The sequence below is a fragment of the Lytechinus pictus genome, chromosome 2, assembly GCF_037042905.1.
Source record: "Lytechinus pictus isolate F3 Inbred chromosome 2, Lp3.0, whole genome shotgun sequence".
NCBI classification, from domain to species: Eukaryota; Metazoa; Echinodermata; class Echinoidea; order Temnopleuroida; family Toxopneustidae; genus Lytechinus; species Lytechinus pictus.
Window position 1 is genome coordinate 55,295,779 of NC_087246.1, and position 25,813 is coordinate 55,321,591.

The following is a 25,813-nucleotide window of genomic DNA, read 5'->3' on the forward strand; positions in this document are numbered from 1 at the left end:
CATGGTAACGATGACTTGCTCCATTCCTCGTTTCCAAGCCCTTGTATGTCGCAGTTTAAAAAAAAAGGAGCAGATCTATCGCTTCGTTCTAACCAAAAGCGACAGAAAATACCGGCCTGTTTTGAGATGATCGCTCAATGACCCACGAATACAATAGCCGCACCCCGTCCATTGTGTTCTTCCCGATAAAACCGGGTATTTAAAAATGTCTCCTCCACACCTGACTAGCCACCGATCAAAGAAATGAGCAGCGCTGTCTTTCAAAGATGCTGAAGGGATGTACAATAGTATTCTCCTCGGATATAGAGACGAGGAGGAGGGGTGGTGGAAAGGGCTAGTTATCTTCGGGGGCTATTATAATGGAGAAGTTAATTAAAGAACGCTGGTGTGTATAGAGCATGAGTTCTCTTAACACACAGCTGAAGACGACAGACTTTGATGTGCGTTGTGGTTGAAGACATGACATGAGAAAAGACATTAAATCAGCAAGATTAATGGAAGGGTTATCTAAACTTCTATGCCAATGACAAAACTATCCACCACCAGCATTAGAATCAGTTTCAGTAATAATCAAAATTGGACAAAACACCGTGATTATCATAGATGATGAGTCCGGTAGACAAATATCAGGAGCTGAGAAATTATAGTCTGTATCCCACTCCTGACACCAAAAATGTAGTCAACGATCAAGTTTAATTCAGCTGAAGAAATTACTGTGTGGTTTTCATTGCCTTCAGTTATTTTTAAAGGAATGTGAAAGGGACATGCCTATAATGCCATAATACCGGAAACACGTTGATATTGATCTAAAGGGGTCCGTGCACGTTCAGTATAACCAACAAAAATGAACAAAAAAAATCATGAAATTAATATAAATAAAGAAAAGTTGCTTAAATCATGGGGGGGGGGGGGGGTAAACATGAAAAGCAAACGAGGGGGAAAAAACTATAAGACCTAGTGGCAGATCCAGGAATCCGAAATACCCGTGTCCCATCCCTGTGGGGAAGTGTGCATATTTGAAAAACGACTCCGAAAATGAGCATAAAAATGGAGCCCTTTCTTTGGTTTTTAAAGGAGTATGACGGGAGTGAAACACACGCATGTATATATTTTATTTAGCTTGCCCAAAAAAGAAAATTATATACGGGAACATGCTCCTTATAAAGTTGATAACTTTCCCACGGTTATTTTTTTTTTTTTTGGGGGGGGGGCTTGTCGCAGAATTAAAAAAAAGACGGTTCCACGTATACCATTGATCAGTCCATCATCTGTCGCTGATGAGACCAGCATAATTATAACATAGCTCAAAACCTACGCATGAGTGCCCACACATTATTTTTTTAATATGTGACAAGCTACCCCAAAACCAACAAAAGGTCGCCAGAGAAGGTTCTCTGTATTAGCCAGAATAGTAATTTGGTCTTTATAAAAACAAAAATTGAAAGAAAAAAACACAGCTTATCTCAAAGAGTAATTCTTCTTCTGTATAATGCCAAAATGTCAAGTTGTATAGAGTTGAATATAAAACAAGGTACAAGAGTTTCTGTGGCACAAGTTTTTTGGGGAATGCTTGGAAATTTCACTCAGATTGCAGTGGGCCCTGAACTTCTAAGTTATTTTTGAAGCTCTCGCCTTGTTTCTTCTCCATACGATCAAGTATAATAGTGTGGGTTGTTGTTGACCAATTTTGACAAGTTAGTTATAAAGCTTATTGCTTATTTTCATCTCATAAAAAATAAAAACTAATTTTGGGCGACTTTGGTTTAATAAACACGATAAATACATTTCAATTTTTCTTCGTTATAAAACAATTTGGTTTGATTTTGTTGTCTATAAACATGTGGAATTGCGTTTTGTAACCCATATGACGTAATATGATATTTTATCAATATTTTCCTTATGTCATATCAATAAAATAAAAACAATTACAAAAGTAAATAAACGGTGTGTGATGTTCTTTCAATAATAATTGATGCATATCTGACCGTGTTGTCTTCTTTAATGTAACTGCTTTGAGAAAATAAGGTAAACTTGAAAATGGTATATCTACAGCCGCTTTTTAAGAAATTTTAGTCAACTTGTTGTGTTCAAGGTGGTGGTTGACTTGAACTTCAGCATAATATGACAACGATATGATTTGTTTTATAATTTCCTAGGTTCACTGTTTTATATAACATTCTATTTCAAAATTCATAATGCCCCTTGTACATCCATTTGTATTTACCGAATGACACTTAGAGGGTGCATACTTTTCTGTATCTTCTCCTCCCGCGGATTTTATATAATTTACAGCTTTTCCCGGTTTTCATAAATAAATAAATCGCACAATTCACTTGTCATTCTCACTCTGATTCCATTTTAAAAAATGAAGGAAAAAATGAAATGAAATTTTTCTTTATATAACTTTTTAAAAATCGCTGAAAGTATATACATTTGGAGGTTTTTCATAAAAAAAAATTTAGATGAATTTTTTAAATTATTAAATAAAATAAATCATCATTTTGGTACCGAGAAATTCAGTGACAAGCAACAACAAAAAGTTCACTATAAAATGAAGGTAATTTGGGGTTGCTAGGTCCTTTACTTTTTTTTTTACCTGGCAGCCCCAGCCCCCCCCCCCCCCCCTTCCGTTGGTCCGCCACTGGGAATCGTCGAACCGCATTTCAGGACAGGGACTCACTCGACCGTAAACTGCTATTGTTGTATTTTGGTATTTATATGTTTCACTATAGGTAATTAACAACAAAATATATTTAAAATTCGATACCATTATTAATCATAACGTCTCATCCTAGATCTATTTTAGCTCAATACTGCTGATTCTCCATAAAACAATATTGTCTACGCGATCAAATTCACATTTTCTCTTCATTTTGAATCAAGAAAATAAAGAAAGGATTTGATAATTTTGGCGGGATGTTGCAATCCATGATCCCCATCGATCGAAATTAACATTCTCATGCGGCAGTCACATAATCAAGACTAATACCAAACCAACCGATACCCGTACATTGAATAACGTAATAGGCTCGTAGCTCTGATCGTTCTGGAGTCGGTTTCGTTGTTGTGACTGTGCGGGATTATCTTCGAGATGACCTCAAACAGGCTAAAACAAAAGGTGAGAGAGTTTAGAAACCATCGGAGAGGGCATCGAGTAAACGACCAGATAATTGGTAGATGGGTCTGTTAGGATGCGATAGCAATCACCTCTCCTCCACATGTTATAACCCAAAACAAAGGAAGTTGAGAAAGAGGAGGATCACCGAGGTAAAAGAGCAACCGGAAGTCACGCACCTACCTCTATTGTTTATGGATATCACAAACTTCCTGCATCATTTCTATGCATCACAGAATGATTGTACGTACGAGTTCAGAATGCGAGATTTTATAGAAGGAAATTAATCTCTCCTGTATTGACTCAATATCATTCAAAGAGAGTTCTTCCATGGATCCTACTAGAAGTTCCATGCTGTACTATTCTGACCCCCCCCCCCCTTATGGCCATGCATGATGTAACACATTACGACATACTGTAACAAGTAAAGTCATCATTACAACAAACGTTTTCTGCATAAGATCGCATACATCCCATGGGATGTGTTAAAAAATTGTCTCTCTGAAATTTTGTCAAGACCAAGTCTGGGGATCGGGCTTTCCAGAAAGCTGCACCATAGCAGCACAGTGGAATTCTCTCCCGCCAATTTTACGAAATATTACCCAACTTGAGCAAAAAACCCACCTCCTTCGCTTCAGAGATAAAGTAAGTTATATGTTCAAAGTATGTTTGATATTCTTTGATGTTTATAATTACTGGCGGTTCCAGGAAGGGGGGCACAGCCGGCCCATGCCCCCCCCCCTTGAGAGACACAATTTAAAATTTGTAATGTAAAAATGCCGTTAAAACAGAAGTGTGGCCCCCTTTTGAAAGCGAAGACCTTTTTTTTTTGCTTGTCAATTTTTTCGTGGACGAAATCCCCTTATTTTTTTAGTTAAAACCCCCCTTTTAGGGGGGGGGGCTTGTCAAAATTTTCCTCCCTTTTCGAAAACTCCTGGATCCGATTGTTATATTCAGCTTTTCCTGAGAGACCCTTAGGTGCTATACGCGTCCATCCCAGAAGAACTGTTATTATCATAAGATGTGGAATTATTTTTGAGAAAAAAAAATCCTAAACGTGAAAACTTGTAAACGTTTGCCATAATTTCCATTGTAGAATAAAAGGTTTAATCATTCAATTTCTTGCAGTTAAATCGGTACAATCGATCGGTATGTATATAGCTGTAACCAAAGCTACGCCTACGACCGTTTACCAGTTTGATTATACCCCTGAGAATGAGCATGTTTTATAATAATCTCAACTATTTTACGATATTTGGATACTATACATTTTTTATTGGTCGATGAAACTATTAAACGACGTGAAATGTTTAGCTCTTACATCTCTTCCCTATGATAACATCCGTTGTATTGACCTCATCATGTTTTGTCATCTCCGTTTCTATACCACGTTCTTTATCCACTTTTACGTAAATATGCACGGTACTTATGCATGATCATTGCTCGAATTATGATGAACATTTTTTAACAACATGTAAACAGGCATGTAAACTCCCTCAGAAATAATATGTCCATTTATACAGCGCAGTTACTATGTGCATATACTCAACTGCGCTTTGATACATGGTATCATACCCCGGCTGTAGCTGAGCCGCCATATTAATAAAGCATTCAATGAAAAATCTTACCGGATACTCATTCACCTCACCTGGGTCGAGTGCAGCACAATGTGGATAAAGTTCTTGACAAAGGAAATTACGCCATGGCTGGTATTCGAACCCACGACCCTCTGTTTCGAAGTCCGGAGACTAATCCACTGCATGGGCCTAAATGCTCCACAATATAAATACACAATATTGATCATGCCTCAGAGGTATAGTGGCGCTACAAGGGGGCAAAGTAATTAATAAAACACTCATGTCTACTAATTATTCTGAGGAAAGGATTGACTGCCCTCGATCTTTCAAATAAAAAAAAAATCTGTGAAGTGGGGGGGGGGGGGGGTGAGAAAACATGGAAACGTGTGTCTTGGTCATTATTTTGAGAAAACAAATCAAACTTACATACAACTCCCGTGGCATGCTTACAGAATGATGAAAAATGAATTGTTTTAATCATAACTTGGACAAAAACTTAATTTTATTTTTGTTATCCTCCATGGGAAGTTTTTTTTTTTTTTTTTTCGTAGTGAAAATTCTGCAAATTATCAATGGCAAAGAAAACCAAAATACGGTACCACAAGAATAGCTTCAATATTTCTATTTATTCGACCTTATCCACCCTTGGCCTATTAAATCCTTATGTGGGCTAAAAATGGCTGGCCGAAATGGATCGTAATGCTCTAATAATCAACTGTTATAGACCGGTCTGGGACGGCCTCGTGTTGTTAATTAATACAATAATGGTGATGACCGTCTCCAAAATCATCATCACCACCACCACCACCACCACCTCCACCACCTCCACCACCTCCACCACCACCACCACCACCATCATCATCATCATCACCATAAAAATCATAATTGTATTACTACGATGGCAATTATACAGTAATGTTTGTCCTTGCACGCGGTCATTGAATTGAATTGTTTTTCATAATTGCTTGGCGGATGCAAATAACAAGACCGGTGGATTTTTAACCGAGTGGTTTGGGATCTCAAAAAGGAGGAAGGTTTTTTGATAGAGCTGAGAAGATACTGGTCCTTGAAAATGTGTCCTCCCTACACCACACCGTTATTAATATATTTGCCTACTTTTAGCCTATCACGGACGAGTCCCTGTGCAGAGCGAAGAGAGAGGGCGCCTGTATAGTATTTCATATACAGGGACACTAATTTCATTACGACCGTATCATCACGATTGCTGGACCTACACCCCGTTTTATTTATTTATTTTTTTAATTTTTACAATTTTGATCTGCTAAGTTTCGAACTTTATTTTACATCCGAATCAATAATTTCCCCCATTTATTTTGAATCATTTTTAATCGCTGGTACCACAATCTTTAGTTTGCAATTTACTTCTAACTCGGAACACACTACGGAACAAGTTCCGGGAACAAGTTCCGGGAACAAGTTCAATCACAGTTTCCTCTTCGCTTTTAATTCGCTTTTATGAATGAAATAAAATAGAGAAAACTCCGAATGAAAAAGAAAAACAAAGTTTCTTATGCTTATTGTTAAAATTCATATTCTGTATAGCTATTTTCCTAATACAATAGGCCTACTTTTCTACATTACATTTTTGGAAAACTTTCATTTATCTGAGCATGCAGACGATAACAATAATCTGCATTAATTTTATTGTTTCAGGCTGGAAAATTCCCAAATCTGCTGCCGAATCGTATGTATTTATAAAGTTTACAAACTGCATGTCTTATTAACTTTATTTTGTGGGACTTCTCCTTCATCATGTGTGTTAAAAACATATGAGTGGCCGTTTCAAGAAAATCAACATTTTGACGTACGTAGGCCTATACCAATTATAATTGTAATACAGTGACAGATACCAAGTGGAAGTTGAACTATGTAGGTCTACAAACAATGATGGTTGGATTATAAAGAGTAACGATTTGACATCCTAAATATGAAAAAATGATAATGGTAACATGTCTAACATCGATCAGACTCTTGATTTTAGCCATCATCAGCGCCAAAACCACCACCACCACATCGTCGTCGTCATCGTCATCATCGTCATCATCATCATTTCATTTCATTTCATTTCATTTATTTTATTTCAACACGGTAAACGAACTTCAGCCAATGGCTGTTCTTCTGAAAGTCCGTGCGTACATCATCATCATCATCACAGTACAGAGATGTTAGAAGATCCCACCACCACCACCAGTCACCACCACCACCATCATTGTCCTCCTCCTCCTCATCACCATTTTGTGGGACTTCTCCTTCATCATGTGTGTTAAAAACATATGAGTGGCCGTTTCAAGAAAATCAACATTTTGACGTACGTAGGCCTATACCAATTATAATTGTAATACAGTGACAGATACCAAGTGGAAGTTGAACTATGTAGGTCTACAAACAATGATGCTGGTTGGATTATAAAGATTAACGATTTGACATCCTAAATATGAAAAAATGATAATGGTAACATGTCTAACATCGATCAGACTCTTGATTTTAGCCATCATCAGCGCCAAAACCACCACCACCACATCGTCGTCGTCATCGTCATCATCGTCATCATCATCATCATCATCACAGTACACATTAACATCAACTTCCCACCACCACCATCATTGTCCTCCTCCTCCTCATCACCATCATCACTGAAGATGTTTTATAAGTGAGGACAGACTGTGAGGTGAGGACTTACCTTATATATAAATGCTCTCCAGGGTAGATGTGCAACTGACTTTAACTGTAATAAAAGAATCATTTAATTCAACATCATCATGATCTTCATCACCACCTGTCCACCATCGGTGTCTTCATCATATCATCATCATCCTGATCATTTTCATCACCACCCCACCACCACCACCATCGGTGTCTTCATCATCTGATCATCATTAACATTTTTAATACGTGGGAAACGTGATTCTTGCCCTTTACCCCTGACCCTTTCTATTTTAGTATTTTGAGATATTGCCCCCCCCCCCCTCTCTCTCTCTCTCTCTAGCTCTCTCTCGGATGAAATATACAGCGAATTGCATCACGTCACATGCATGATTCATCGATCTATCCTATAGGCAGGCATTGCTGTCGTGTATTCTCGATTTTCTCCAGAACAAGGACCGCGACCGATCGCTCTTAAAAGTATACAACTCTGTTTTATTCAGAATGTCGGTACACGAAACTCTGTTGATGTAAGTGATTCTTACGTATTTCTGTTAAGTTAGTATTTATGTAACAGTGTGTTCATGATGAAGTGATAAACCAGCAAATTTGTTTAATGTTTGAAAACGAATCTGTAGTTTTTGTTATCGTAGTCCCGTGCGATGTAAACGGTGTAACGTTAAATCTAACTTTTATTCTGAATTCTGTGCGTACGTTTATAATTATATGAATAATATAGGATTTAACCAGCGTGAATTGATTAAGTGCTTCAGCCGGCAGCCTGGCTTCAGATTACAATGCGGAGGAGGTATTTTCCATGGAAGGCATGTGCGATTTAGTGATATCAGGTTTTCAAATTGCACAGGTGTGCGGAGCTAAATTATCGAGTTTAGCAGAATAGTCAATAGAGGTCAGGAGGCATTCATCATGTTCATGGCATTGGGACCTTAACATCGTGAACATGGACTAAACGAAGCTGCCAGAGAGGCAGAGCAGAATAGATCTAGTCAGATTTTCAAAAATTGAACCTGAAGTAATACTAATAGATGATACAGTGTTTTGATATTTAAAAACCAACAAACTATGTTTCCTTCGTAGTTAGTCGATAGTCTAACTAAGTGCTGGACATAATAATGACCGCTTTGGCCTCATTTTTTTCTGAATTTGATCAGTTTACAACTTAAAAGGCAAAGATTACTTGGTTTTATCTTCAATGCAGGCAAAAATTTACTGTTTATTTTCGGAGGCTACTCTTCACAAATACTTTCTGCCTAAACCTGCAACATTGGATAAGCTTTAACATTGCAATGAAAGGGGATTTCAAGGGTTCATCCTGTTATATTTTCAATTGCTATTGTGAGCATTTTGGTGCTAAATCGCCCCTAGACCCATATAATTTTTTATCTGGTTCAATGTCTAGTCTCTTATTCAGTCTATTTCAATGGAATATAGGCCTACTATAATTTATTACTGAAACAGACAACAGGATAAAAAGTTTTAAAAACAATCATTCATCTAATCGCTAATATTGGAAATTTTGCACTACCAATTGTATTGATAAAAAAATGTGACTTGCAAATAGGAAAAATTTTGATCCTTGAGTTTTCACAATTGCCTAACCACAAATCAAAATTCAAAATTTTACCTTTTACATACCAGTACTCTGTATACTCCATTTGCAATATATGTTGTGTGAAATTTTATCTTGTTATTCTTCTTCAACTCAACTTCTTTTACTTTTTTGTCTTCTTCTCTTTCTTTTCTTCTGCTTCTTATTCATCTTCTCCTTTCTCTGCTCCTTCTACTTGTTCTTCTTCTCCTTTTTCTTCTCCTCCTTCTTCCTCTCCGTCTTTTTGTTTTAATCATACGTGTTTTCTATATTACCCTTTTATTGTAAATATGGTTTAATATGCAGTAATATGCAATTAATTGCATTCATTCTGTGATATAACGTACGTGTACTTTTAACTATGTAGATAATGCCACTGTTATGAAACTGTACACCTTTTAATTTATTGTATATCCATGTGCAATTCAGTCTTTGTAACTGCAATGCATGATTTGATAAATACCATACCATTACCATGGAATGACCTCCCTACGGCTACCCAAACCGATGTAGCTAGGCACAATCATGAAAAATCCTAAATCCACACTCGACCATCTCAATCTCGAATTATGATCTACCAAGTACCAAATGTCTAGCCTTGAGCCTAGGTGTATTTTATCTCAGTTTCTATATACTGTTTCAGCTGTCTTCTCTCTTTTGATCTTTATACAGCCATACTCAAGATGATAAGTTCTTCATTGAAGCAAGAGATCCTGGAACAAAGGAGGTTCTTGTCATTGATAGACTCAGCCAGGAGATCATTCTTGAAGGTAACCCACTTTCCCTTGCCTCTGCCCTCAAAATATCACTTATCTAATCTAGTCATATCCCTCCCTTCATATTAGAATCAGTCAACCTGGAATAATTAATGTTTGTTTTATCTTTCCGCTAATTTCAATTCGAGAGTTTTATTTTCATTCTCTTATTTTATTGAAATTTTACCTTTCTTTACTTGAAAGATTTACCACTAATGTGATGATTTTTCATGTCCATGTCTGTAGCCAATATCTGCTTTTTACCTTGTTATTTAAAGGTCAAGTCTACCCCAGAAAAAAGTTGATTTGAAGAAAATAAGAAAATTTATGGAAATAAGAAAAATGAAAAAAAGCATAACAGTAAAATCACTGAAAATTTCATCACAATACGGATGTAAAATAAGAAAGTTACATTTTAAAGTTTTGCTTATTCAGTTATATGCATAACTCAGTGATATGCAAATGAGAGAGTTACTTTAAACTGAATGGCCCGTATTCTGAAGTCAGGTTTAACTTAGACCATGGTCTAACTCTGTGCTAAAATTATGGGAAGCCAAAAGTCTCAAAATTTTTAATAAGTTGTATGTTTCTTATTTTTACTGTGCTCTTTCCTGATTCATCAATGGTGAAGATAATTATTTATTTATACTTCCTAGACAATTATGAATGATTTGAGAGCCATATGAGCTGAAATATGATATCTCTACCGTTAGTGATTTATGTAACAGTTGGCTATCCATACTTAAACCACAACTTTAAAACTGAGTTTAAGTTAAACCCGACTTAAGAATACGGGCCATAATATCCATGGTGATTCATACCGTGTTTACATGTGATCGGCTTTTGGTTGAGAACCAAGCAGAATCGGCTCGCGTGGCAAAAACCTGAAATGATACGTGCACCAACAATATACGTCATAATAAGGACAACGCTGGATCCGTGCGCTTTGAAGTACGTCATAATGGTAAAGTAAATGAAATGCGCGCCAATTGCCGATGCAGAATCGGCTTTCTGTTTACACGTAGTAAAAGAGCCGATTCTGCATCGGCTCGCAGCTCTGAACCTACTACTTTGGTGGTGCAAAATTGCCGATTCTGAACCAAGAGCCGATGCAAGTCAATCGCGTTTACACGCAACAAAAAAGCCGATTCTGAATCAGCTTTTTTTATGCAGCGTGTAAACACGGTATCTGTGTGGTAAAGTTCACAACAAAAGCAAATGTACTTATTTCAGTGACATAAAATAGTATGCCATAAAAGATTCTGTGTACAAGTAACTTTGCAATGAACTTAAACTGATCATTTGATGTTTTTTGTCTTTTCTATTCTTGTAGAAAATGGAATCAATATCCCACCAGGTGCAAGTAGTAAGCCCATATGTGGTATCATGGGCATTATTAAACTCCTGAGAGGTAAGCATTCAGACAAACTTCAGTCTTCAACCATCATTCTTTCCCAATTTTTCTTCATTTCTACATTTATTAATAATCATCAGGAATTGTTCAGAGTGTTTCGAATTATGTATATATGTGTGTCATTATACCTCATTCAAATCTAGGTATCAAAATATGCTCCAGTTGTGGAAAATGATAAAAATTAGTTATTGTTTAGTGAAAGTCAAATTATGATCAACTTATAAGGTCTTTTATAAACAATGCACATGCCCACATGTGCATCTATTTCAGTATTTTTATGCCTACTTTATTACTATTATGTCACATTTGGTGTGTCGAAACTATATCCATCTTGTTCTGATGACATTTCTATTGCTCTTTGGAATGAAGCAATGAGTCTTGTCTTGCATTTTCATATCAATTCATCCAAATAGTTCATTAGAGTACCATTACTTGTAACGTTCTCATTGATTTGAATTATTCAGACTTTGTAAATTATCCATCCAATTAAATGGATTTGAACATTTAAGGCCCGAATTCACAAAGGTGGTTTTTAAAGCCATCGGTTGATCTCATGGTTTATGCAGATTTCCTGTTAAGCTTATTTACCGCGTATATTAAAAAATTCCAATGCTGATGCTCGCTTTGGTCACAGTGTGCCAAATTGACGCCTGTTGCCGTGGTTATCTACGCTATTTCATTCATTCATCCACTGTTTGAAATTAATGAGTCCATTCTTCAAACAGTGGACTCATTCTCATAACCTTGGCAACAGGCTTCAATTTGCCGCTCTGTGGCAAAAGCGGGCATCAGCATTGGACATTTTTTTATATATGCGGTAAATTAGCATAATTTGTACATGAAATCTTTCTAAACCATGGGTTTAACTGATGGTTTTAAAAACCACCTTTGTGAATTTGGGCCTAAGAATTGCATTTCATCAAACAGATCTCAATATCACCAGTGGTATTCAAAATCCCTTTTCCCCATCAGGATCATATCTGGTGATAATTACCAAAAAGGAGAAAGTTGGTGAGATAAACGGTCAAGCTATCTGGAAGATATCCGGGACTGAGAGTATACCGTACAAGAAGACTGATCTACATCTAACTGAAGAACAGGTAAAGTCAAACCCTACTAAAGGACAAGTTCACCCCAGAAAAAAAGAGTCGATTTGAATAAAAAGAGAAAAATCCAACAAGCACAAGACTAAAAATTTAATCAGAATCTGATGTAAAATATGTATAAAGTTATGACATTTCAAAATTTCGTTTAATTTCACACAACAGTTATATGCACATCAAAATGAGGAGACTGATGACATCATCCACTCACTATTTCTTAACCCTAAAAGAGTTATTTGGACCCCTCTCACAGCCGGGGGGGGGGGGGGGGTGGTTTCCGCCCCCCTCTGAAATCTCGGCTTCGATTGCGAGCGCTGCAAAAATTTGCAAAGTGGTAGTGTGCGATAAAATCTACAAGGCTGTATGGTTAATTTTTTTGAAATAATTTGATTTTTTATCTTAATGAATTAAATATGCTAATTTATGCATAAAATAAAATATTTGCTCTCAACTATTATACAGCCCCAATACTGCTAATTTTTTATTCACAGCCTCTTTGTAATCCGGATCCAATGTACTTAAAAAAAATTTGGTATTGCAATTTTTTCTTTGTTTTTCGACTTTTTGTTTTTTCGATGGAAATCGTTGCAGACTTAATTCTGATCATAAGCAAAACAAAATTAATTCAGTTTAATCAGTAAAAGTAGAAATAATGATACATTTCTGAATTTTGGCTAAATATACAATTTGCATTGGATTTGTACATGAATTCACGTTTTTGGGCAGTTTTGGGTCTGACATGTACTTACATAATGTTGCGTAACCGCGTATCTGGGCATTGCAAATTTGGTCTAAAAAATTGTGCAAAATTTGAAAGTAAAAAAGTCTGCGAGCGGCGCGGTTGAAAAATTTGCACAGCGGATTTTATTATCGTGAAAATTGTAAAGGGGGCGGAATCCGCCCTTCCCCCCCAGGCCTTTATTGTTAAATTGTATTTTATTATATAAAATATGAAATATTCTAATTTCTCCTCATTGTCCTGTGAAACAAAGTTTTATCCCTCCCTGAAATTTTGGAATTACCATTGTTTTAACATTTTATGGTTCAGTCAAGTTGGTCCTTATGGTCAAATCTGTAAATTTAAATATTGTATTATTCATACAATAAAAGACAAAAGAAACAGTGAGTGAGGGACATCATCGACTCATATGCATGTCACTAAGTTGTGCATGTAACTATTTTGTGCAAAATAAGCGACAATTCAAAATGCCATAACTTTCTTATTCTACATCCAATTTTGATGAAACTATGCTTGTTTGGTTTTTCTCTATTGATTAAATCAACATTTCTGATGTGGACTTGACCTTTAAAGGGGAATCCAGCCTTGGCCATAAAATTTTGTGTTGGGAAGGAGAAAAATAGATTAAACAGAATGGTGAAAGTTTGAAAGAAATCGGACAAACAATAAGAAAGTTATAGCTGCTTTAAAATTGAGATCACTAATAGTATGTAGATTTCAAATTGGCAACTGGGTAAGTAAATTATGACAAGGGGCAAGGACAACTTTCCCATAGGCCATGTACTTTATTATCAGGATTTGTGGTTTTCTGCTAAGTACCCATTCCCCTGGGGCAGTAATCTAAATATAACCCAGGTAGTATATTGTTTAATGTCCTCATGAAAGAAAAATATAATTTGAAATAAAACTTTTGGGAAAAATGACATTTTAGCCATAATATGTATTGGAGTACTTGGAAGAGTAGTCCTTGCCTTACATCACTATGACATCCCATATGCGGCCAATTTGAAGTCTCCATGGGTATAGTGATTACCAATATTTACAACTTTTAAAAATTCATAACTTTCTTGTTGTTTGTCCAATATTGTTCAAACTTTCACCTATCAACTTGTCTGAATTTTCATTTTCTTATAAAAACAAGTTTTTATTTGGGTTGGATTCCCCTTTAAAGGGGAGATAGTGGTGAAGGTTTGAAAATAATCAAAGATTAAAAAGTTATTTGAATTCCTTTTTTTTTGTGACATACACCAGCAGCTTTCTCTTATCATGGTGAAAAAAAGTCAATGAAAAGTCATTTTCTTAAAAAAATGAAGTTTTTTTTAAATTGTACCTTCAGGATATTAACAGTAAAATTATTTCTCACCCACTCCTGAAAGAGACAAAAATTAAGTCATGAAGCATTAAAAAAAATGGAATTTATGCATTTTATATCACATTCCATATGGGGCAGCTGCTCATTTATGTCATCACAAATTAAAAACTTCAAATTCATATAAATTTCTTAATCCTTGACAGATTTTCCTAAAACCTTCGCCAGTATACATGTATTAATTATATCATTTTTGGGGGGTATTTTTTAAATAAACTTTTCTTCTGGGTGAACTTCCCCTTTAATGATTAGAATGTGCATTTGGTGTAATTTACATGATATTTTAATGTCCGGCATGGTCTATTAATTCTACTGTATGAACTGCTATTGAATTGACAATATATGCATGATTGAACATACAGTAATTGTTTAAAATCTATATTTGGAACAAATAATGAAAGATATACAGTCTATCCTGATTTTTTCCAGCCACCATGGAACCAGTGGCCATTATTTTAAGTGAAATAAATAGATTCATATAAATGTAATGTACTATATTATCATACTTATTATAATAGAAATTAAAAGGATAAAATGGTCTATTGTTGTAGAATATCTATTTCGTTTGGGTTGTGGTTAATTTGTATTGATTGAGCTATTTTGCTTCTACAAGATCAAAATCAAATGAAATGAAACAAAATTTAATGATATTCTACGGATACATGTACAGTATAGAGGATCATTAGCCAGGATACATTGCTAGTAAATACAGTTATCCTCAATAAGTGAAGGCTGTAACATAATGCCAGGCCTTGTACCTTTAAAGAAAACCTTAAACTACTGTACAAGCTGTTATTTTTGCGTACAGAATTTTTCGCGAATCGCGGGGGTCCCGACATTTTCGTGGGTTGTTAAATTGAATAAATATCGATAGAATTATTGTTAGAAAATAGTTTAGGCTCTGATTTTGTTTGAGAAATAAAAAAAAAAGGTGAAATTCTAGCTAACTTTTTGAATCACTAACTGTAATTTCTAAACCTTTGTTTGTACATATCTCAAATTTTTCACTACACAGGATGTTTTCAATAGCAAAGCTCTGCTGTTGGGGATATTGGCACTAACTATTAAATGTGACAATATTTTGGCGAGGTGTTAAATTCGCGGCTGATCGGCAATTTGCGAAATCCGCGAAAATAAAACCCCTACGAAAATAACAGCTTATACAGTAATAGTTCTGTTCTAAAGAAATTGACATGGAAATTTTTGAAGAAATATAACACAATTACAAATTTAATATTTTCTATCCCCCTTTTTTTCAACAGAAACAAGACAACAAGGTATATGAAAGCATGGTTCAGTATGCTCTGGAGAACAACACGTATTATTTCTCCACAACCTTTGACCTCACTCATTCGCTACAGAGGTTATATAATACTAGTCCGGAATTCTTACAGATGCCTCTTTTTGAGAGGGTGAGTGCATTTCATCTTTCACATCACGTCAGTGATAATGATATATATTTCAGTGTGCATTTAAAAGTTATAGAAATGACCCCCCCCTGAAAAAATGATTGTAAAAAATTGGTAATTGATATATAAAAAAATGAGTAGATTAATGTATGAATGAATGAATGAATGATTGATTAAATGAATGATTGAATGAATGAATTAACGAACGAACAAATGAAAAAAAGAATGAGTGAAATAATAAATGAAGGGATGGATGGATGGACAAACGAACAAATGAGTGAGTGAATGGATGGATAGATGGATGGATGGATGGATGAATGAATGAACGAACAATCAAACAAGTGAATGAATAAGTACTAATGATAATGTTATTATAGAGAGTATTTGCTTTATTTATGGCAAGATAATTACATTCTTACTTAAAATTAAATGCTAAACTTAAAGACAAAACATGGCTTAGTGAGTCCTTTGATAACATTAAATTTAATTTCTAACAAAGAGGCTGAAATTTTGACTGTTCTTTTGATAAGTAATAGGGAGTTTATTGCTGAAGAAGTGTTGTCATATTGTATCTTGATAAAAGACTTTGTACAAATAAATTCTCTGCATGTATTGTGCAAACACACACCGTCAAATTTGCCATCTGAAACATTCAAATCATTTAAAAATGGCAATAAAAAAATGAGATGCATTCAAGCAGTATATCAATTCATGTTTATATGATCAATGCAAAACATTTTGTATGACTTCGATTGTGTTGCTAGATTCAATATACATGTAATTATTTGTATGTCTTCTTATTATTAGGCTGACCAGAGGTTTGTGTGGAATGGTCATATGCTAAGGGAGTTCACAGCACAACCAGAGGTATGTTTCCATCCCAGTCCGGCCTCTTTTTATGACATAATTCATTCTTAAATAATATTTATAACTACCTGAGATAATGTAGATGGTAATTCATATATTTTTTCTTAAAGATATAATGGAAGAGATGGTCCCTAGTGTTTCTTCATTTTCAAGAGTACCTGTATGTGTACAGTATATGTTTTAAGAGCTACATTTGCATCAGTAGATATATATGTTTAAGTAGTTTTATTGGTTTCATTTATATTGAATTTTATGTAAGACCATTTGTATGTAAACTTGGTGAGTATATTCTCATCAAGATATGTCATATGAACTTCAGACATTCCATTTCAGTTTCTAATTTGAAGTATGAATGTTATGTTTATCACTCATGACAGTTAAAATTTAACATCTTAGGAAAAAAAAAGCTTTTCCTGTCCTATTCTGAATTGCTTATCTTCATTTAAATGTGCTATGTCATAATTTTCTCCCTATTTTCTTCTTCTAGCTTGGCAAGTTCATACTTCCAGTCATGGTAGGATGTATCCTTTTGATTTGTTACATTAGCTAAGCAAAACAAAGTCTACAAACAATTACAATGGCCCGTATTCTGAAGTCAGGTTTAACTTAGACCATGGTCTAACTCTGTGCTAAAGTTATGGGAAGCCAAAAGTGTCAAAATTTTTATTAAGTTGTATGTTCTTTATGTTTACTGTGCTCTTTACGGATTCATCGATGGTGAAGACAATCATCTATTTATACCTCCTAGATAATTATGAATGATTCGAGAGCCAAATGAGCTGAAATATGATATCTCTACTGTTAGTGATTTATGTAACAATTGGTTAGCCATACTTAAACCACAACTTTAAACCTGACTCCAGAATATTGGCCAATATTTCCCTTTGTTGTGAAAATATGTCCCTCCCTTGAGCTACAGTGTACTTGTTAACACTTCGTTAATTTATTTAATTATATAGATTTCACCAAAGTTTGTCTGGTCGCTTTAGGTATAGACATAATTTCTTCCTTCAAAGATTTATATAACACATCAACTTCAAATAGTATAAAATAATTAATGTTTGTGCTTTATAATATTGTTAGACATCTCTTTCAAATTATTACAAAAATATTGTTTGCCAAGTTCTCACAGTCTTGCATGTACACACAATCTCTCAAGATAACTGGGTAGTCATGGACCCTTTTATTAGCCAAATATTTTCTTGAACTTACAATATTCTCTGAATTTGTTATGCCCCTGCAGATGAAGTCCGGAGGGGGCATTAAATGTTGCCCCTGTCTGTCTGTCCTTCTTTCCGTTTCCCCACTTGGTTTTAGCACAATAACTCAAATATTATTTAATGGATTTTGAAAATTTTTGGTGTGTAGGTAGATGACACCAAAATACAGGCTTAAGTTTGAATTCGGAGTCCGCTGGTTAAAGGTCACAGCTCATTAAATATGCGAGTTTGTTTCCGCATGATTTTTTTTTTTTTTTGGGTGTGTAGGTAGATGACACCATAATACAGGCTAAGTTTGAAATCGGAGCTCACAGGTCAAAGCTCATTATATATGCAAATTGGTTTCTGCATGATAACTTTGGAAATATTCTCCAGATATTAAAAATGTTTGGTGTCTGGGTAGATGACACCAAAATACAGGCTAAGTTTGAAATCGGAGCTCACAGGTCAAAGGTCACAGCTCATTATAGATATGCAAGTTGGTTTTTGCATAGTAACTTCGGGAATAATCAACAGATTTCAAAGAATTCTGGTGTGTGTAAGGTAGATGACAGCAAAATACGGGATAAGTTCGATTGCAAAGTCTGCTGCTCAAAGGTCACAGCTCACTTTATATGCAAGTTGGTTTCTGAATAGGAACTTTGGGAATAATCAACAGATTAACAAAATTACTGGTGTGTGTAGGTTTCTGCACGATATTAAGTTCAATCATATTGAATGAATTTCTGATCGCGTTAAGCGGGGGAATCTGTGTCCTTTGGACACTTCAAATTTCCAGTTCTTATATCCCATTTTATTCAGAAGTATTATTAATTGCCATCTTGTAAACGTTTACAACAATTGACTTGTACAAATATTGAACATTATTGTAGATAGAATACTACACACATTTTAGCATATAAAGTAGATGAATAAGAATGCAAAAGCTGAGTGTATATGGACCCTTTCTTAATCAATATTTACTTGAACTGAAATTCTTGCATGCTTCATTTATGCAGTATATACAGAAGTTGATGTTCATTGTAGACATTTTTACACCAGTGATGAGCACATACACGTAAAGTAGCTGAATTCCTTAACTCGATGGATGCAGTCATATCAATACGAATAGGGATCATCAATACAAAGAGGTTTGATTACATCCTGATCTCAAGGAGAAGCTGTCTAAGAGCGGGAACGAGGTTTTATATGAGGGGGTTAGATGAACAGGGACAGGCAGCTAACTTTGTAGAGACGGAACAAATTGTGCAATTCAACGGTAGCAGAGCCTCCTTCGTCCAGGTAAGCACAGAGCAGCAGTAACTCACGTTGTATTGTTATAAGAGAGGGTAAATTGATGATCCACGGCATTTATATTAGACCAATTAACACTTGGTCTAACATACCCACTTTGTCAACTAACTTTTGGTCTCATCCCACTTGGTCCAACTCGAGTTCTTTTTACAACCAGTTTGTCTACATTAAGGTGTTTCCTCAACAGCCATGTTGGTAGAGGGTCAAGGGTTAATTTCTCATTTATTTCATGGTTTCATTGTTTTATGGTTTTATAGTAACATCAATGAGTGCGAAGACATGTGAAGAAATAGGAACACCTGAAATACAAGAACTCTAAGTTCTTTTTACAACCAGTTTGTCTACTAACTAGCCAGTTGGTCTGATTTGTTGCCCATTTTGTCTAATTTCCAGATAGGCATTACGCATTTTGTCTATTGTCTACTTGGTCTAACACACCATCAGGGGCCCGTAACACAAAGGTTAGCGATTAATCGTATGCTTGATTTCACGATTGATTGTACATTGTAGTCATTGCAATCAATCGTTGAAAAATGTTCTACGACCATTGCTAAGCTTTGTGTTATGGGCCTCTAGTCTATATAATTAGATGAACTCTTTATGAACCAACTTAACATTTGACAAAGTGCCAAAAATCAATTAGACGAAGTGGAAATGAGAACATCAGGACATGAGACTAAATAACAGTTAGCCCAATTGAGTATTAGACCCAGTGAGGGTTGGACCAAATTGCAATGGGACCAAACTGATACCAGACCAATGGGTTTAGGCATTTGGTGATACATGTAGATAACCTGAGAATTGATAGATTTTTTTGGAAAATTATAGAAAGGTTGGTATTTTATATTTTCAAGATTACTATTTCTATAGATGAAAAAACATTAATTATAGGTTATGATCTGCAAAATTCGAGCAATGTTATGTGTAATCTATTTTGTGTTATTGCTCAATTTGTTATTTATGGAAATTATATAAAAAGCATATTCAAAGGAAAAAAATATGCTAATTTTTTATGGATTTAATTCAAGCTTACTATGATTATTTATTTAGAAAGTTTATGTAAACAAAAAAAGCAAGTTCGGAATTCTGATAAAATGTGATATTCAAAAAATTATTGCATTATTGAATTGAATTCATTTTTTTGTTTTTAATTGTTTGTATATATATGTACATGTTATTGTGAATAAATACCTCGATTAAGAGGGAAAAAAAACCCTGAGAATTAGACCATCTGCTTGTACACAAAGATGATACAAACTGATGAGAGGATGAAGTGATTTGATTTGATTTATTATTTTGCAATAAAAAAATACGTCTTGAGCATGCAGTGTACTGTTTTTACAAAGGAATGAAATAAATTCAAGATGAATCAAGGTAGGCAGTGTTAAAAATTCAAGATATGCAGTGTAACTTTGTGATGACAAAGCAAATTGTGTGATACAATTGCTGCAGGTGAATGCACAATGAGAGCCTTAGTATCCATTTCTATGTATGCTCACAAATGATAGCCTTTGCATTCATGAGCAAATGACGTAATCAGAATTGTACCCATTCACATGCTCTTTGATGCGATACAACTTTGTGATTTTGATTCTATCAGTTACAAAGATAGACAGTTTGTACAAATTCTATATATTTTGATTTATAAAATAATTAGGGATACTCCATGTGAATACATTGTACTATGTGCTCTCTTCCATGCATGTAAATTGTATACGAGAACATGTAAATTGTATACGAGAACTGTAGAAATGTCCCTTTCAGTGTTTACATTTAAAAGACAAGTCCACCCCAACAAAGAGTTAACTTGAATAAAAACAGAAAAATCCAATGAGTATAACACTGAAAATTTCATCAAAATCGGTTGTAAAATAAAAAAGTTATAACATTTTTAAGTTCCACTTAATTTTGCAAAACAGTTATATGCACATCCTGTTCGGTATGCAAATGAGGGGACTGATGACATCACTCACTATTTCTTTTATATTTCATTGCCCTTGAAACAAAGTTTCATTCCTCCCTGAACATGTGGAATTACCATCGCCTTAACATTTTATGGTTCAGTCAAGTTGGTCCTTATCGTCAAATCTGTAAAAATTGAAATATTCTATATTTCAAACAATAAAAACTAAAGAAATAGTGAGTGAGGGACCTCATTGGCTCTCTCATTTGCATGTTATTGAATTGTGCATATAACTGTTATGTAAAAAATAAGCGAAACTTTAAAATGTCATAACTTTCTTATTTTACATCCGATTTTGATGAAATTTTCAGCTTTATGTTTGTTTGATTTTTCTGTTTTTATTCAAGTTAACTCTTTGTTGGGGTGGACTTGTCCTTTAATACTAGACAGTTTGCAGGTAACACTTTTCACTGCTTGTACTTGTATCTGTTTTCATTTCCTTTAGACACGAGGCTCTATACCGTTATTTTGGTCCCAGAGACCCAACCTGAAATACAAACCTGTTCCACAGATTAGCGAATCACAGAGTCATGTAAGTATCGTCTAGTATGGTTTATTATTTATTAAGGATACTGGCCACATTTTTGTGTACGAAAGTATGTGCTTAAGAGAGAAAGATAGAGAGAGAAAGAGCGAGAGAGAAGTATGTCTTGTGTAATGTATTGTCAGAATTGTATATATTTGTCCATGTAAATCCAATGCAACTCAGCCTAATTGGCTGTGATATATGGATATCTTAATAAAACAATAAAGCCATGAAACAATAAAAACCCTATCACAATAAAACCATAAAGTAATAGAATCATTTATCTATTTATTTGGTATTCTTTAGGCAGGGTAGCCACATCAGTAGTCAGACACTGTTATACTTGGGGGCCATGTATAACATAAAACAAAGCAAAATACAAGCAGATATACAATACAAATGGGAAATACATAATCATAAACATAAACAGGTGGAATTTTTAGATTTATAGGCCCGTATTCTGAAGTCGGGTTTAAGTTAAACTCAGGTTTAAAGTTGTGGTGTAAGTATGGGAAGCCAAAAGTATCAAAATTTTTATTAAGTTGTATGTTTCTTATGTTTACTGTGCTCTTTCCTGATACATCGATGGTGGACACAATCATCTATTTATACTTCCTAGACAATTATGAATGATTTGAGAGCCAAATGAGCTGAAGTATGATATCTCTACTGTTAGTGATTTATGTAACAATTGGCTCGCCATACTTAAACCACAACTTTAAACCTGAGTTTTAAGTTAAACCCGACTTCAGAATACGGGCCATAATGTCTAATAACAGAAAATTGTATATAGAAATGAGAACAGTAGTGTACCCCAGAAATGTATACATTGGTATAAGGATAGGTGGAGAGCTATAAGAGAAAAGGCAAGAGTATGAGGTGGGATAAGGAAGAAAATAGAGAGATAAAAACAGAAGGAAGAAGGCATATCACCATATGTTAAGACTGTAATACATGTATATTATAATACTATCCATAATAACTACAAAACAAACTACGAATGAACCATTATTTCCTTACCCCTCTTTTTCTTTTTTTTTAAATTTAGCTTGATGCATTTAAGAGGCATTTTGATGATCAGGTGGTGAATTATGGCAATCAGGTCCTCATTAATTTGGTAAGTTAAACCCATTGCCTTCTGGAACCGGGTGGACCCTGTATAAAGCCTATGGGAATCACAGAATTCAGTAGTTAATTGGTTAATTATCATTCAATGTGTGCAACAAATGGCAGCATTTTGTCTTATACTACTGAGGAGCTATGGGTGGTAGAAAAATACTTTTTCGAAGATTAGGACTGATGCGTCTGATTGATGTAATGTGGATATTTGGGGGTATTTCACTCAATAAACTGTATTTATGAGAGTCAAAAGGATAGGATCACCGATGCAGTCAGAAAATGAGAAGATTGCATCTGTTTATGTGTTTATTCACTCTTTGAATCACCACTGAAGACTCTTTGTTTCATTCACATTTTAAAATTAGAGAGTCAAAAGGGGCCTAAGCTTGCAGAATCTTCGTCGGAGGCAAAATGACAAACATATAAAGTTGAATTATATCAAAATCGAACTCCACTTGGAATGACTTAAAAACCAAATATTTGTATATGTTTCATTTCTGTTCCACGTTTTTCTAAGTACATATTGTTATATCCTTTCTTCTAATGAAATTCAATCATTTGTTTTATTTGCTGCTTCCCATGTTCAGATCGATCACAAAGGAGTAGAAGACAGATTAGAGAAGATGTTTGCCAAGACTGTCTATGACTCAGGCAATCAAATGATGAGGTATTTATAATCATCGATGTCATCCCTCTTGCTTGTGGTTTGACTTTTTGTAGGTAAAAAAAATGGAAGCCCCAAGCTAGTCCAAACAATAGTAAAATAATTGGGTCAGAGTCTTCTGTTCTAATCTAGTGTAAGACACTGTGGCCCGTATTCTGAACTAAGGGTTTAAATTAAACCCTGGTTTAAAGTTGTGGTTTAACTATGTAGAGTCAGTTGGGGCACGAGCCCCTAACAGTACACATTAAATTTATCAACTCATACATGTATGACACCAAAAATGTTCATCATTGTCTGGGACTGATAACTGAAATATTTTTATTTGTTATGAAAGCAAAAGGAAACAAAGTAGTAAACATAAGAAATATGCAATATAAACATAATTTTTGAATTTTTGGCTCCCCATAATTTTAGCACAGAGTTAGACCATGGTCTAAGTTAAACCTGACTTTAGAATACGGGCCTGTAAGTTTACCATGGCTTCATATATTAGGTAAAGTGTAATTTTTTACCTTGTCTTTCTTAATCACTATTATTTTATTATTCCCAGAGGAGTTGAGAGTTTGAGTCTTATATATAATAATGAGTAACAATGTTATTGTCCCTGGTCATTGCATTCAATGGGGGGGGGGACAAAGATAATTTCCTATTAACAATGGGTTTGCTGTTCGAATCACTGTCAATAGGTACATTGGTATATAGGACAGGTTCTTGCATACTGAATCCATAATGAGTTGAACATATTTCCTTGATATCAGGTACGAGTCATTTGATTTCCACTATGAGTGTCGGAAGATGAGATGGGACAGACTTTCAATTCTCATGGATAAATTAGCCAAAGATCAACAGCAATTTGGGTGAGTTTTTGTTTTAATGGAATGAAAGTGAATTGAAAGTTCATGGAGATCATTCAGGAGTGTACCACATCATTTAAATACTTTCCATATATTTTCAAACCTTTCCCCTCCTTTTTTATGTAATTTATCACCCTTTTTTCTTTTCTGAAACATTTTCCCTTTAAGTCAACAATCCATGTCCCTCTTTTTTTTTCTTTTCCCACTTTCCCGTTCTGCCTGTGTTAAACACACCATTTCTCTTTTTTGTTCTTATCTGATGTGGAAGTTTACTAGCACACTGTGTTTACCGGTGCCATTTTTTCTTCTTCCCAGAACAAAAATTGTTAACCATGCCTATGGTACTGACATTTGCTTTATACATTGAAGTATATTGAATGTTTTATTATATTGCATTCATACTCTTTATAAGAATGATGATTAATTAATCAGTCAGAAAATTGAACTGGATACATTACTAAGGGAAGAAAACTGATTTGAAACTATGAGATGATGTTATTAATGAGAGGAGATGGTCAATTCCGACTATATATTTAAACATAGTAGTGGGTATACATATTATTATCATGAATTATACTTTGCTATCATAAATGATGTGTAAAGGGCAGCTGTCAGTCACAAACATTTTAGTGTCCATATGACAAGCTGTTTTTTCATTTAAACATCTGATTGATAGCAAGAATTACTATCGGGTAACAACGCAAAATTATACCTTATATCAAGAATTTGTCACTTGATACCGATTCTTGACATAAAAAAATGGATTATATGATTTAAATTGCTTGTCAGACATACAGTCACAAACTTGTGGAAGCGTCATGGGGTAGCGATTCAGACTCTCGCCTTCTGATCAGAGGGTCGTGTGATCAAATCCTCGCATCCTTGGGCAAGGCGTCAATCCACACTTTGCGACTCTCCACCCAGGTGTTAAATGGGTACCTGTGAGGATGCAAATCGTACTTAGTTTGCCTAGCAATTGAGTCTTAGAACTCTTGTTGGAGAGCTCCCCAGGGAGTGTAGAAAATGTATACGTTGTGTGTTGGAAAGCTGTGATTTGATGGCCAGAGTAATAATATACAGTTGAGGCCAAAAGTTTACATACACCCATGGAATTCAGTGAAATTTGTTCGCTTGCCCAACATCTTAAAATTTACTATATCTTTAGAAATATAAATACTACCATGACAAATTTGGTGTCAAATGAAAGAGCGTATTAAGCTCTTTCACATGATTGGGATGCCGTTGGAATTAAAGTATATTTCAGGTGGAATTTTTTTTTAAGGAAAAAAAGTAATATTCGTGCCAAATGTATTCTCTTGTTATTATATTTTCAAATATCGTTTCATAGAAATATATAAATGTCAAATCTATGATATATGTTATATTTTCTATCATAATATGTAACCTCTAAAAAAAAGAGTGTAATCTGAAATGTTTGTGTTGAGAAATAACTAGCAAAAATATGAAATGTTTTTGTCAAGTTTTAATTTTCAATTTGTCTAAAATGTGAAGATTTGGGGGGAATAAATGACATCTAAATATTTTTAAGCTCC

At 34.7% G+C, this 25,813-nt stretch overlaps 1 protein-coding gene across 1 annotated transcript in view; it reads left to right on the forward strand.

Moving 5' to 3' along the window:
* Positions 1-3,569: 3,569 nt before the first annotated feature.
* Positions 3,570-25,813, forward strand: part of LOC129253940 (phosphatidylinositol-3-phosphatase SAC1-B-like) — a 33,345-nt gene continuing 11,101 nt past the window's right edge. The window contains exons 1-13 of the mRNA XM_064095202.1: positions 3,570-3,760; positions 7,700-7,886; positions 9,638-9,735; positions 11,054-11,131; positions 12,107-12,234; positions 15,608-15,757; positions 16,562-16,621; positions 17,109-17,142; positions 18,935-19,122; positions 21,543-21,629; positions 22,672-22,740; positions 23,330-23,409; positions 24,165-24,263. Coding sequence (XP_063951272.1) covers positions 7,861-7,886; positions 9,638-9,735; positions 11,054-11,131; positions 12,107-12,234; positions 15,608-15,757; positions 16,562-16,621; positions 17,109-17,142; positions 18,935-19,122; positions 21,543-21,629; positions 22,672-22,740; positions 23,330-23,409; positions 24,165-24,263 — 1,097 coding nt within the window. The 5' untranslated portion in view covers positions 3,570-3,760; positions 7,700-7,860. The remainder of the gene's footprint in view (positions 3,761-7,699; positions 7,887-9,637; positions 9,736-11,053; positions 11,132-12,106; positions 12,235-15,607; positions 15,758-16,561; positions 16,622-17,108; positions 17,143-18,934; positions 19,123-21,542; positions 21,630-22,671; positions 22,741-23,329; positions 23,410-24,164; positions 24,264-25,813) is intronic.